The following is a 12453-nucleotide window of genomic DNA, read 5'->3' as shown; positions in this document are numbered from 1 at the left end:
GTGAGGAGTTAAATGCAAAAGTATACGGTTAAAAGTAAACGGTAACATTCTGGTATTTATAACACAAAACCAGTAATCGTATGGTTAACAAACTGTAATCCAATATACAACCAAGTACCGTAAATTACGGTAGAGCACTGTAAATAAGACAGTAAGTTACTAGCGTCGACTGCCAGTAAATTGCAGTTAATTCACAGTAAAATTCGTTCAAGTTTACGGTAACATACAATAATGCATTTTATGGTAACATAGTGTAAAAACCATTTACGGTATTATACCGTAAAATAACGGTAAATTCCTGGCATCCTTGCTGCCAGTAAAATACCGTTAATTTACGGTGAATTCTTTTAGAGTGTACAGTTAGCACTGATGCTGCTACGCCAGCTACTGAAGGTACACAGAATTTGTTCACATGCTGCATTTGCATTTTTTGAATGACTGCAACAGTGAAAACAGGTTGATTTGCGTATCGCCGCACCGCCCCCTTTCAACGCCACTGTTCATAACTAGTAAAAAAATGTTTTTCTGCAATATTTGTTATCTGAGGACCTTGTATGCATTTGCGCTCGGCCGAGGACTCGTGTCCGCAAACAAACCAGAGGTCAGAATCATTTCGCAAATATCGACATCTCAGACTTTTCATATAAAGGCACAGGAGTAGATGGAGGATAAGAGATAAGATGAGTCCAGAACATCCAACAAATGTGCACCAATAGGAGCACACGCTCCTATTCAAATTTCCCTATCCCTACGGGGCAGCTAATAATAAACTGAGTGTGCTACGGTGTGTTGTGCGTACAATACGATACAATACACATCAAAAGTGATCAGAGCTGTTGCAGTATCAAAACTTTAGTCTTTTTCTCTCACTGTCGGCTGTAAAATCTGTTCGAAGCATCTGTGACGCTGGCATATTGCTAACTTTGCAGCGTTTCATTACTTTTTGATTTGTTATTTCACCCGTTTCCGAATCCCAGCGTGTCCATGGGGACCTGCAGACTGCTAAGCTATCTAGGCAATGAGGTCACTCATGAACACACTATTATGACTATAGCACTGTTCACATCATATTTCTCTGCTCTTCTCCGTGTTATGTGGGAAATGTGCAATGAGTGATGTCCCACATGTCCCTCTACCAATCAGGAATTATCTTGAATTCATTATTCATTTTAATCAGAATGTTATCGTGTGGAATCTGGTTGGTTGTTCAATAACTGCCGAATTAGCTCTGATCTGAGTGTTATACTTGATAGAATGTTAAAGAGACATACGGTGACAGCCCACCTCGCAAATTCACGAAAAAAAAAGCCCTTTAAACAGAACGTCCACACCAATCGCACCCACTGGGAAATGCTTCTTTATGCTAATATATCCAAGGAGCATTTCACACAGCATCAAGTTAATGCTTGAATAACATGAGGCAGCATCTGACACGTGACATCGCTTGCCAATTAATCCATGTGTGACAAAAATATGCATGCGCGGGCCCTCGGGAACTGGTTTTGGGGGGGAAAAGGCCTCCCACTCCCTCCTTCCAGTGTCCAGCCACACCGTGAGTCACCTTCCACGCCGTGCTGCTCCTGTCTGCTCCTGCTCTCCAGTCTTTGGCTTTGGTGACCTGGCGTACACACAGCAGCCTCATAAACTCCTCTCCCACTTGCCTGCTCACTGGTGAGGTTGCCTCTCCCTCTTCAGTCAGCAAAGCCCAGCTTTAGCCGGATGAACTGATGCACTCGGTTTCATGGCAACCGTCCCTGTAGTGCAGGCGTCATGGCCTCTTTTTAAACCTCCACTGGCTCCAGCTTCCCCCTCATGGCACATCTTTGAATGCAGTGAGTGGCGCAGAGTAAGGCTGAATCATATTTATTGATCAGCGCGCAGAATAGATTAAAGGCTCAGCCTGGCCAGAGTTGCACTATCGGCACATAATAATATCAGTCCCTCTGGGGAGTGGAGTTTTTTCTTCTCTTTTGAAGTGATGCCAGAGGACACCAGTGGGCTTATAAGTGCTGAAGGCTTTGCCTCCATACATTAATCCCTTGGACACTGCAAAGATACAGCAGTCCTTCTAACACAGGGGTGTCAAACTCAATTGCACAGGGGGCCAAAATTCAAAACACACTTCGCGGGCCGAACAGAATAAACATTTATTGAACACACTAAAACTAAATGTTTCTTTTAACATAAATATAAATACAAACAGACAGGAATGTAATTCTGCAATAAATAAACTTAAACTTTAAATAACTTAAAATATCTTGCTCTCCAAGTGACATGTGAATATTGTCGTGCTTTTTTGTTAATATGATAATGCTAAATGTGGAAAAACTGCGCAGGATTTTAGAACATTTTACAAACCGCGCACCATACATCACTGCCAACTTTCCACACAGTTATTAGATCTCTTGTTGCACTTCATCTGGTGTACTTCGGATGTTATTTTCATCTTAATGCTCCTGTGTTTTCTCTTCATCATTTGTACTCTGTTCCTGATAAAACAGGAGTAATTTCTACTGTATTTCTCTTCTCCTCGTCGTGGTACGTAGGGGATATTAATAACCGGTGCACTGGTGGCCATCTGAGCTCGTTAAACGTAGCGCTCCACACACTGTTATTCCTTTGGTCCCAAACCGGCTGCCTGACAGCGGGCGGTATCGGTCACGTGTTCTTTTCTCTCATCTCTCTGCACTGAAATAAAGGCATTCATGTTGAGCTTGGAGATACACTATGTCTATCTGTTCACTGACAACTTGTTACAGTCAAAGCAGAACATTTCTCCGGACTAAACATCCTCCACTTTAAATCTGCCAATTATTTTTAGTTTATCTTTGTTTGTAGCCGGGGATGAAAGAGACCCTCTGTTGGTCTGTGATGGAGTAGCACAAACGAACCACTGTGTGGCGCTCCTCGCTTGTCCCCCCCCCCCCCCCCCCCCCCCCCCGGACACATGGACAAGATGCATGCTAAACCACACATAGGCGCTCATAAAATCAGTTTGATAACGTTCTCTTGCTCCACTGGTAACATTACCGTTTAATTCAATTCAAATTAAATAGGTTAAGTGTGTCTCATTATCTATTTTCTAATACATAATTCAAAAATGCTTTGTTCTAAATCATTAATTATGTTTCTTGTAACTATGACCTAACAGTATCACGTAACTCGCACAACATGATGATGACTGATAATGTTAAATTCTATTATTATCATACGTGATGACGTCATCCAAGGATTTGCGGTCGATGTCCGACAAATCGAACAAGGAGCGGAAGTGCAGCATGAGAGAGACGAGTGATGATTCGCGTATGAAGTTAGTTAGGCTCATGTTCATTTATATGACCATTGACGGAAGAAATTGATCGGTGAAGTTTCCTTTGGGATACCGGGATATCAGACAGTCCTCCCGGACTAACCCGTCACTTTCTCAGCGAGCAGGAACAACTCAGGTAACGTTACGCTCTCCGGGACAGCGAGCTAACGCTAGCCGACGTTAACCGTTACGGGAAGGCTTGCGGTGATTTCCATTACCAAAGTAAGGTAGCAACGTTTCGGGAATATAATTAGGTAACGTTACGCTCTCCGGGACAGCGAGCTAACGCTGCCTCAGTAGAAGCAACAACGCCGGGCTAACTTCAGACAATGGCGTCCAACGTTTAGCTGGTTAACCTCAATTAACGTATTGTTACACGGCAAAGACCGAAAGAACAGCTGATGTCGACGTTAGCTGACAGCTAGCTGTTTAGCTATTGCTACATTTAGGGACGGGGGGCTCGGCTATAACATGTGAGCCAGACGGGCAAACATCATATCCTATTGGTGGCCCGTGGTTTCTGTCTTGATGAGGAGCACCTTTTCCCTTCTTCATTGCTTTAGACCTCACATATAGGGAAGTATGTCTCAAACCAAATGGGGCCAGTAACCATCTGTTGCTTGGTTACGTCATACGTCCATCATTCTTTGAGGCAGGTCTGCCTCAATGAAGATACTTCTTCATACTGGCTTTATTTATCCGCCCCCCCTTTTTAAACGCCATTAGTGTATTTTTGACATGTTCAATGTGTCCTGTCAGCCAGGATGGATCCAGCTCTACTGAGGGAGAGGGAGCAGTTCAAGAAAAGAGCTCTGTCCAATCCGGCCGTAGAGAAGAGACAGGCCGCCTCCGACTCGCACAAGCGGAAGAAGCCCAAAGTTGACAAGGAGGGCTCCTCCGGGACCAAACACGGCGCTGGTGAGTGAAGAAGGCCTGCTTCCCTAATGTGTTTGTTACAGCTAGCGGTCTCTTCCCAGTGGTGTAAGTGCGTTGTGTAGGGATGGAAGCTGACGTGTAATTGTGGTGCCCATCGCCGTGCAGTAAGTATCCACAGAGAGGGACCAATTTAATGGCCAACTTTAACCAACGTCACTTCAACAGCAAGCTGAAAAAATAAGCCCCTGCGTTTTGCTTTTGACCAAAATAACTTGTATTTCATCTTTCTGAAACTCTTGATAAGCAGACCACAGTTTCAATACATTGATGGATCTTTTACTCTTGTTGGACGATTGCAGTTTTGTATGCAGACAGTATTGAAACCTTTCCAAATTGGGCTGAATTTCATGAATTTGTGAGAATTCCTCAGCTGGAGTGGTTCTGTTTCTTCGGCTTCAGACATCCATCAGCTTAAGGCCTGTTTTCCAGGATGGTGCAGTTGAGGTAGCTCTTTGAGGTTCCCTCGTCTGTCCTCGACTCCCTATGGGCCGTTGCTCTGGCAGCTTCTTTACCGTTGTCCTGTTTGGCGCTCGTATCGTCTGAGTATGGTAGCCCTCCATCTCCAGGGCTGATGTCATGAGACAGCCTTCCTTTTCACCACTGTGTCTGTTTTTTATTCAGTCAACAGTGAGACCGCAGTGCCATCAAGAGACCAAACCGAGTAAACACAGTACCTGCTGCCGTACTATGAATACAGTACGTAAAGATACCACAGGTCTCTAGATACACAAAACAGTGCATTAAAAAAGAAGATGAGGAATTGAGGAATAGTTGGTGTTTAGTGGAATTAAATGAATCAATTAGACATCCTTTGACATGCCCAGGTTGCTAAAGGCCAAAGGTACATTCAAGACTTAAGCGTGAATTCTGAAAAGCTGCAGTCTGGTCACTGTTGTGTTCAACACACACCCACATGTGTAAATAAATGCAGAAATTGTTAGGTAAATGTCAAGTATGAGTCTGTGACTCTTAATATTAACAATGTCATAGAGAGGGATGGGGAGTGTTTTTCTCAGATACCAGTGCTTTAAACGGTGCCTGAACGGCGACTTTTTTATTTATTTATTTTTTTTTATTGATGAAATTTAAAGGGTTTTTTTTTAATGCCAAGGCAAATTCTTTTCTTCGAATTGAACAATTTATTAACCGTTTAAACAAGACCTGAAAATATAAATAAATAAAAAACCCATGGCTTCAAACTACAGCTTTGAAGTTTTTAACTTCAAAAGAACAATATTTTAAAAGTTTACAGTTTAATTAGTGTCCCCTCTGTAAGAGCCAGAAGTGTATATATTAGTTCATTGGAATTTGGGGAATAGTAATCATTTAGATTTATGCTCGTGCAGGAACTACAGATATGTCACATATATTGAAAAGCATTTATGTTTGATTGGCGCTCCTTGTTTGTCTCCATGGATTGACGTCATGGTTGCTGCAGGTGCAACACAGAACAGCATTAGGCACAAGAGCATATAGCTGTTGTACCATGTGACAGAAAAATAAAGACGAAAAGAATCAAACAATTGTTGGTTTGATTGGCCGTGAACCTTAAACAACGGGTCTTTTGGCGGAGCGTCCAGCTCTGAAGCGGATGCAAAAGCACCGACGGGATTGTGAGGAATCACCGGGGGATCGCAGAGCAAACACGTGGTCTTCATTTCCATCACTTGCCACTACAATTTCTGTAAGCTGGAGACAAACCTGAATCGCCTCAGCGTGATGAGCTGAAGCTAAACATCAACGATGTCATCTTGCCCTTTTCAGTCGGTATTCGTGCACATTCAGGATTTCAAACTGTGATTCGTCGCCCCGGAGACCCCAATAGAAAGCGGTGTGGATTGTTCATTAAACGAGTAGCAACGTTTTCTCAAACGCTTCGTCAATACTTTTCTGCTGGATAGTTTTAGGCTTCTAAAGATTTGTCTTTCAGTGCTAGCCACCAACCCTCTGTTGGGCCCATTTCTGTAACCAGGGTAGCATGGGAACATGGGCAAGGTTCCCATCCCCTCATGCTACACTGGTATAAGGAAAGGAGATGGAAAAACCATTCATCCGGTGATGGCATGGGGCTTGTTTACGCTGAATGGCTAAAGCATTGAGCTGGTAACATGTTACTCTTTTAGCAGCTGGCTAGTTAGCTTTGCTAATACCGTCGAGCTTTTGTGCTACACCGGCCAAGGAGCCCCGCAGCAGCTTTAACGGACAAGATGGGGAGCCAGCTGACCAGCCAGCCTCTCGCTGTGTCGTCTGCCCCCCCCCCACCCCCCCAACGGGCGTAGCACTCCGCTTACCCGGCCCTGCTCTCGTGGAGCACATCAGTCGCCTGACGAAAGAAAAGGCTGGTACATATTTCAGTGGCAATTTATTAGGCCTTTTTAGAATCATACATTATGCTCAAGACGGCATGATGAATTTACATCACTGTGCAGCAACCAAGTGTTATGAGCTAATTTTGCAAAGCTAAACGTGTTGACAACAGTGGTGTACAATTAACCAGAGAACAGAACCGCGGGATTTGATCAAAGTGCGCTTGATCTTTAGTTTTGTCCCGGTGGGAAACTGGGATGTCTTTCACTTACGCAGCGCTTTTTCTAACCATAAACAATAATTTGCCATATTCCTCAGAAGCGCATTAGCAGCCGGATCAGTGGATCAGCACACACAGGACTCGCATGTCATAGTACAAGAACACTCTTCTCTCAGCAGATATCAGGTCATACGAACACGCCACCCTATTTTTACATGAATCCTCTGTTTCTGGTGTAAAAAGTGTGGCTTTCAGGGTCCGCGTGGCAGTGAGTGTAGATGTCTAAAGATTCCTTCCTGACCAAAATAAAACGGCTGATTAAGACTCTCCCCGAATTAGAGGCCAACTGATGCCCCTTTCTTTTCTGTTACATAGTTCTGTGACCTCCTCACCCTCTGAACTCTTTACCACAACTGAACCATTTGTTCACTTTTATCCAAAGTCCTTTTCCTCAGGGCATCCGGGGTCCGCGCTGTGGCGTTCCTCTTCCACCCCCCCCACCCCCCTCCCCACTTCCCCCTACACCACCTCTGTGCGGGAATCCGGCTCCTTGCACATGCTGGTCATGAGCTGGCTGCAGCCGCCCGGCGCCTCCTCCTGCAGCTCGTGGTGTGTTTTCCCTTTGGCGCAGCACCCGCAGTCCAGCAGCTCGTAGAGCACAGCCAGCGCGGCCAGAGACACCACGGTGAGGATGAAGAGCAGCAGGATGACGAAGCAGGCCACGTTCCAGCCGTCGTGGAAGGGGTAGACCTCCTGGACCTGCAGGGCGACCCGGGGGACGAGCGCGGCGTCCGGGTGCCACGGGAGGTTACTCGGGTGTATGGCGCCGGTGCTGTTGGCCATGGTTCCTGGTCAGAGAGAGAAACAGACGGGTTGTTTGGTTCTGGTTGGGTTTTTTTCCGGTGGCAGCAGCAGGGAGCAGAAGTTATAAAATACTTATAAGTACTCATGGTGAGAGGACGAGTTAAGCAATCAAAGTTATAGAAGAACGCCTTCCTGCAGATCTGGCGGCGGAATTTTATTTTCACTTCTACACGGATAACATGTAGAAATGCTGGGGGTGGAATGAAAAGACGACGTGTTATCTGAGCAAAACGTTTGTATTGCAAAAGAGCACGAACCCCGCCGAGGCCATCTGCTCGGAACCAAAATAGACTTGAAAGCCTGGAAGAAGAGGACGGCTGCTCGGGGGAATGCTGCTTTTACGCTCCGTGGTTTGCCACGCTAAAAGGAAGCGTAGTGATGATGTTGGAAGGTGCTCTGCAGTAACCTCACTGTCAGATTGTTTTCTTTCTTCGGCTGTCCTCTTACAAGTCAACAATTTAAACGACTTCAGGGAACCTGGTTCTCTGCCCTCACACACACACACATGCACATGCATGCTCTATACACGCATATTCACATAAAAGCAAGCAAGCAGACATTTTCTCTATCGCATCATCCATCACATGCTGGGACCAAGGAAGCTGACCCAGATAACACTTGAGTGAACCACATAAATCAGTTAAGGGAGCATTAGTGTGTCGCTTCATGCTGTGAGCTCACTTAATTTATTCATATTGCATTTTTTTATTTCATTTTTTTGTCGTGGCTTCACTTGTGAGAAGCTGCCAAAATACCTGAACGGTGACGTAGTGGTTTCAAAGCAGGCTCCAGGGGAAGGCTGGAAAAGGATGGATCGGTTCACGGCCGCAGACTGAAGTGCACCCGCTGATCCTCTCACCGGCTCATAACAGCAACCTCGCTTCAACTCATCGCCATGACAACAACCTCTTTTTACTGATTCGTCTCGGCTGGTATTGCCCCCACCGTCTCCCACGTGGTCTCTGCTCTTTTCTTCCGTCACACTCACAATGACAGATTGGCTCTCTAGTCTACAGCATCTGTTATCCCCCCCTCCCTCAATAAAAAATGAGCCCCACCTCGGCCAGGCCCTTAAGGTTTTGCGGGATCCTATGTTGCTCTCTGGTTTCGCACAGTGGCCGCCTCTCACTAAAACACACACCTGACTCTCTTATGCCCCCGGCTGCCTCATCACAGCTCATTGATTTTGTCTGGAGAGCTGCGGTCTGCATCTCCATCCACAACCAGGATGCAGCTTCCCACACACGTGCACAGAGACGTCTGGGAAGCGTGCAGACACAAATCCATGTTTATTTAATCCATTGCTTGCCCGCCCAATCCCGGGCCTAAATATTACAGGGGCCACCGAAAGCTCTCAGCAGTGTTATTGTAACGGCATTAAAGACAAAGTAATGCAGAAAGGAGTTGACTTTTGCTGCATAACGAACGCGCGATAGACGGTGGATTACACACCACAGGACTCCATCATCACAGCTACACGCTGAGCCACGCTATTCACACTGACTGAAGAGGAGTAGAAGAAGAAAACATGCCCACTCACCGGTGTGTCCGCCTCGGTCTCCAGAAGATGCAAGTCAACAGATGCGGCTCTCCCGTCTCGGCTGCTCCGCCTCGCTCCGCTCCTGCGCGCTCACTCCTCGACCCGCTTTTCCTCCTCGGCGCCGTCTGCCTTGCGCGCACGCAAGCTCGCGCACGAACGCACTTCCAGTCGCCCTCCGTGCACCCGCCCCAACCCCCCCGCTCCTCGCGTCCCAGTGCCGCCTCGGTCTTCCGGCCATTGGCCTCTCCGTGTCGCCCTGCCCCTGCACCATTCGTCCGCCGGCCTGTCACAATGCACCACGCCCCGCCCACCGGCGCGGCCCGCGGCGGCAGAAGGTCCCGCCCACATACGATGAAGCGATTTATTATTTGCCAAGGCCATTTCTCCATCAGTCTTGGGGGGTGGGGGGGCTGGCTGCAGCTCTCATGTACTACTGCAGTATTTAATTTAGTACAATAAAGGATACGGCTGATTATATACGCTCTGCTTTTCACTAGATGAAAAATCTACATGAAAAAATCCCAAAGGCAATGAGTTACTTCTAAGTTACAACAGTGTCATTTTTCTCTGTACCATGGATATGATTGGTTGTTAAAAGAACGAATGTTAATTCAGGTTCATGAACACTGAAAACAAGCTTTTTTTGTCAAATCCACTTTAATCCTTTTTCAGTAGGAACCACTTGGTTTGAGTGCACCGTATTGTTGGTTGGAGCCTTTTCATTGCATTTGTTTGGTGATTTTCTTTAGTCCACAGTCTGCTAGTTTCTGCCTTTTTTGCCAATAATGTGTGACATTTAAATATTTAGCCTGAACCTTTTTCTTTCTCTCTTCCTCCACAGAGTCTAGTAATGGCAGCTTCAACATCAAGACGAGCTCTGGGTACAAGTTTGGCTGCCTCGCCAAGATAGTCAATTACATGAAGGTAAGCCATCGCTCTTTGAGAGGAGCAACAATCTCCAGCAATCCGGTGAGGATTCTATTAAAAGGACAGTTCACCCCTGAATAAAAACTACACGTGTTCCTCTCTGGCGTGTAATGCTATTTCATCAGCCTAGATTGTGAACTGTTCTTCCGCTTGTTGTCATCTCATCAAATCTCCTGACCAGCTCGACCTTGTTGTCCGCTGTGACTCGAGTGAGTCAGTTGAGCTCGCCGAGTAACATTTGGTCTGCGGTCTTCCTCTTGGTGGCTAACAGCTTGTTTATCACGCTGTGACGCCGCAGAGAGGGAGCCAGGACCCGTCGCACAAACTCTCACACTGGACTTGACAGATTTTCCTTTTACTGTGTGCATTTGTTTTGCCATCTGTTCCGCGCGCAGCTTAATAAGCAATGCAGAGTACATCCTCATTGCTACTTGTTGTGTGTGTACTTTATGTAAATCTGTGTGCTTCTCCCTCTGCTCTCAGACGAGGCATCAGAATGGCGACACGCACTGCCTGACCCTGGAGGAGATTCTAGACGAGACCAAACTTCTCGACATCGGCATGAAACAAAAGCATTGGCTCATGACTGAGGTGTGCGTCCAGTCTCTCGAGTATTCACACGCCCAACGTTGAAAACGAGACCGCTTTAGGTGTTTATCCTCCCACAATTGACCTGGTTGCTTCAGCGCGATGCGGAAACGGATGAAAGCATCGTAACAAACCAAACGATCCCTATTCAAAGCAGGTGGAAGCTCCCCCACAGTGACTTGAACTAGTGACTTAAATGTGATCTCTCCTTCTTCCCCTTTCCCACTATGTCAGGCCCTGGTCAACAATCCCAAAATCGACGTGCGCGACGGGACGTACGGATTCAAGCCCAAGTACAACCTGAAGGACAAGAAGGCCTTACTGAGGCTGCTGGACAAGCACGACCAGCTGGGCCTGGGGGGGGTGCTGCTGGACGACGTGGAGGAGGGGCTGCCCAATTCAGCCAAGGCCATCAAGGTCAGTGGGCCCTGAAGCAGTGAGGACATATCGGTGAGGACATATCGGCAGAAATATGAGCTGTCGAGTGTTTGCAGGCTTTGGGCGATCAAATCATCTTTGTGACAAAACCAGATAAGAGGAAGATCCTCTTCTACAACGACAAGCATTGCCAGTTCAAGGTGGACGAAGGTGAGCATCATTTCTGTCTCCGTCTCTCTCTGTGTGTCTTTCTGTATGTATAACATTTGTCTGCTGGAGGTTTGGATGATTGATGGTTTAAATTGTTATTAAAAGATGAAACGTCAAACCAGCCTCTAACGTACAAAAGATTTCACTATATCATTGGGACATCAATATTTTTGCCAATTCAATGTTTGTTCAAACTGCTGGTCAGATGTTTTTTTTTGGTTTGGTCGTTTGTATAAAAAATAATTCAATTTTTTTTTCTAAGCTTACTCTCATATTCATTTTTTTTGGATTTACAATTTGTCTTTTAATTGTAGAGTTCCAGAAACTATGGAGGAGTGTTCCAGTGGATTCCATTGACGAAGAGAAGATCGACGAGTACCTGAAGAAACAAGGCATCTCCTCCATGCAAGAAACCGGACCAAAGAAAGTGGTCGGTGTCCGCTGGTCCACCTGCTTGATTTCCTCTCAAACTCCACATCTACTTAACCTGCTTTAGTTCACTGTTAAAAATTGGTTTTCTGTGCTCCCTGTGCAGCTGCCGGTCCAGAAGCGGAAGAACAAAGGCGGGCAGAGGAAGAGGCACTTCAAGACCCACAACAACCATCTGGCCGGCGTCCTGGAGGACTATTCGGAAGGCGTTCCTGCAAAGAAGTGAGGCTCCTTTTCCCCCCCAGAGAAGAGGCGGAGCCCCCGACCATGCAACAGCTCGCAGGAGATTTTCATGGCCGTCTGTTTTCCTTTCTCTGCACTCTTTACAGAAAGTGTTGTGCAAACCTTTTTTATTTTGTTTATTGTGACAATTGGAGGAGAGGAGCACAGAAACCATTTAACCAAACCCACCATCCTTACAGAAGGCAAGCCGCCACAACTGCAACCCCAGGTTTCTTCATTTAATTCAGTTTAATGCAAGGATTTGTGTGGAAGCTTTTATTTTGACGGGCTGCAGTCATGTGGTGGAAGCCTCCCCTCGCTTTAATGGCCGCCGCAGCAGACGTGTGTCGCTCGGGTTGTGCAGCGCATCTCATCCAGCAGGAACCAGCCCACTTCTTGTGGACTTTCAATTCCTTTCACTTTGCAGCGTAGGTGTTATATTACAACTGTTTTTGAACTTATTTTAATAAATGACAGTGTTACAAGATACGTCTTTGCCTGATCAGCGTATATCAGTTTTAC

The 12453-nt window shown here is 46.2% G+C and overlaps 2 protein-coding genes across 3 annotated transcripts; one reads left to right on the top strand and one right to left on the bottom strand.

The window, feature by feature from the left end:
- Positions 1–3150: 3150 nt before the first annotated feature.
- Positions 3151–12420, top strand: gtf2e2 (general transcription factor IIE, polypeptide 2, beta). Of its 2 annotated transcripts, none has more exons than XM_040186801.2 (8): positions 3151–3446; positions 4070–4228; positions 10019–10101; positions 10588–10695; positions 10927–11109; positions 11187–11280; positions 11595–11710; positions 11816–12420. In XM_040186801.2, the coding sequence occupies exons 2-8, from the start codon at positions 4075–4077 to the stop codon at positions 11933–11935; spliced, it is 858 nt and encodes a 285-aa protein (XP_040042735.2). In that variant the 5' UTR covers positions 3151–3446; positions 4070–4074; the 3' UTR covers positions 11936–12420. The 2 variants fall into 2 exon arrangements, with proteins under 2 accessions (XP_040042735.2, XP_040042736.2); XM_040186802.2 differs by having other exon boundaries at positions 3213–3446; positions 4074–4228.
- On the bottom strand, positions 6592–9467 carry smim18 (small integral membrane protein 18). Its single transcript, XM_040186804.2, has 2 exons — positions 9178–9467; positions 6592–7621 (listed from the first exon to the last, which is right to left on the bottom strand). The coding sequence occupies exon 2, from the start codon at positions 7614–7616 to the stop codon at positions 7293–7295; it is 324 nt and encodes a 107-aa protein (XP_040042738.1). The 5' UTR covers positions 7617–7621; positions 9178–9467; the 3' UTR covers positions 6592–7292.
- Positions 12421–12453: the final 33 nt, after the last annotated feature.

The sequence above is a fragment of the Gasterosteus aculeatus genome, chromosome 9, assembly GCF_964276395.1.
Source record: "Gasterosteus aculeatus chromosome 9, fGasAcu3.hap1.1, whole genome shotgun sequence".
In the NCBI taxonomy this organism is placed as follows: Eukaryota; Metazoa; Chordata; class Actinopteri; order Perciformes; family Gasterosteidae; genus Gasterosteus; species Gasterosteus aculeatus.
Note: the sequence above shows the minus strand (reverse complement) of the source record. Positions and strands in the feature narration are given on the sequence as shown.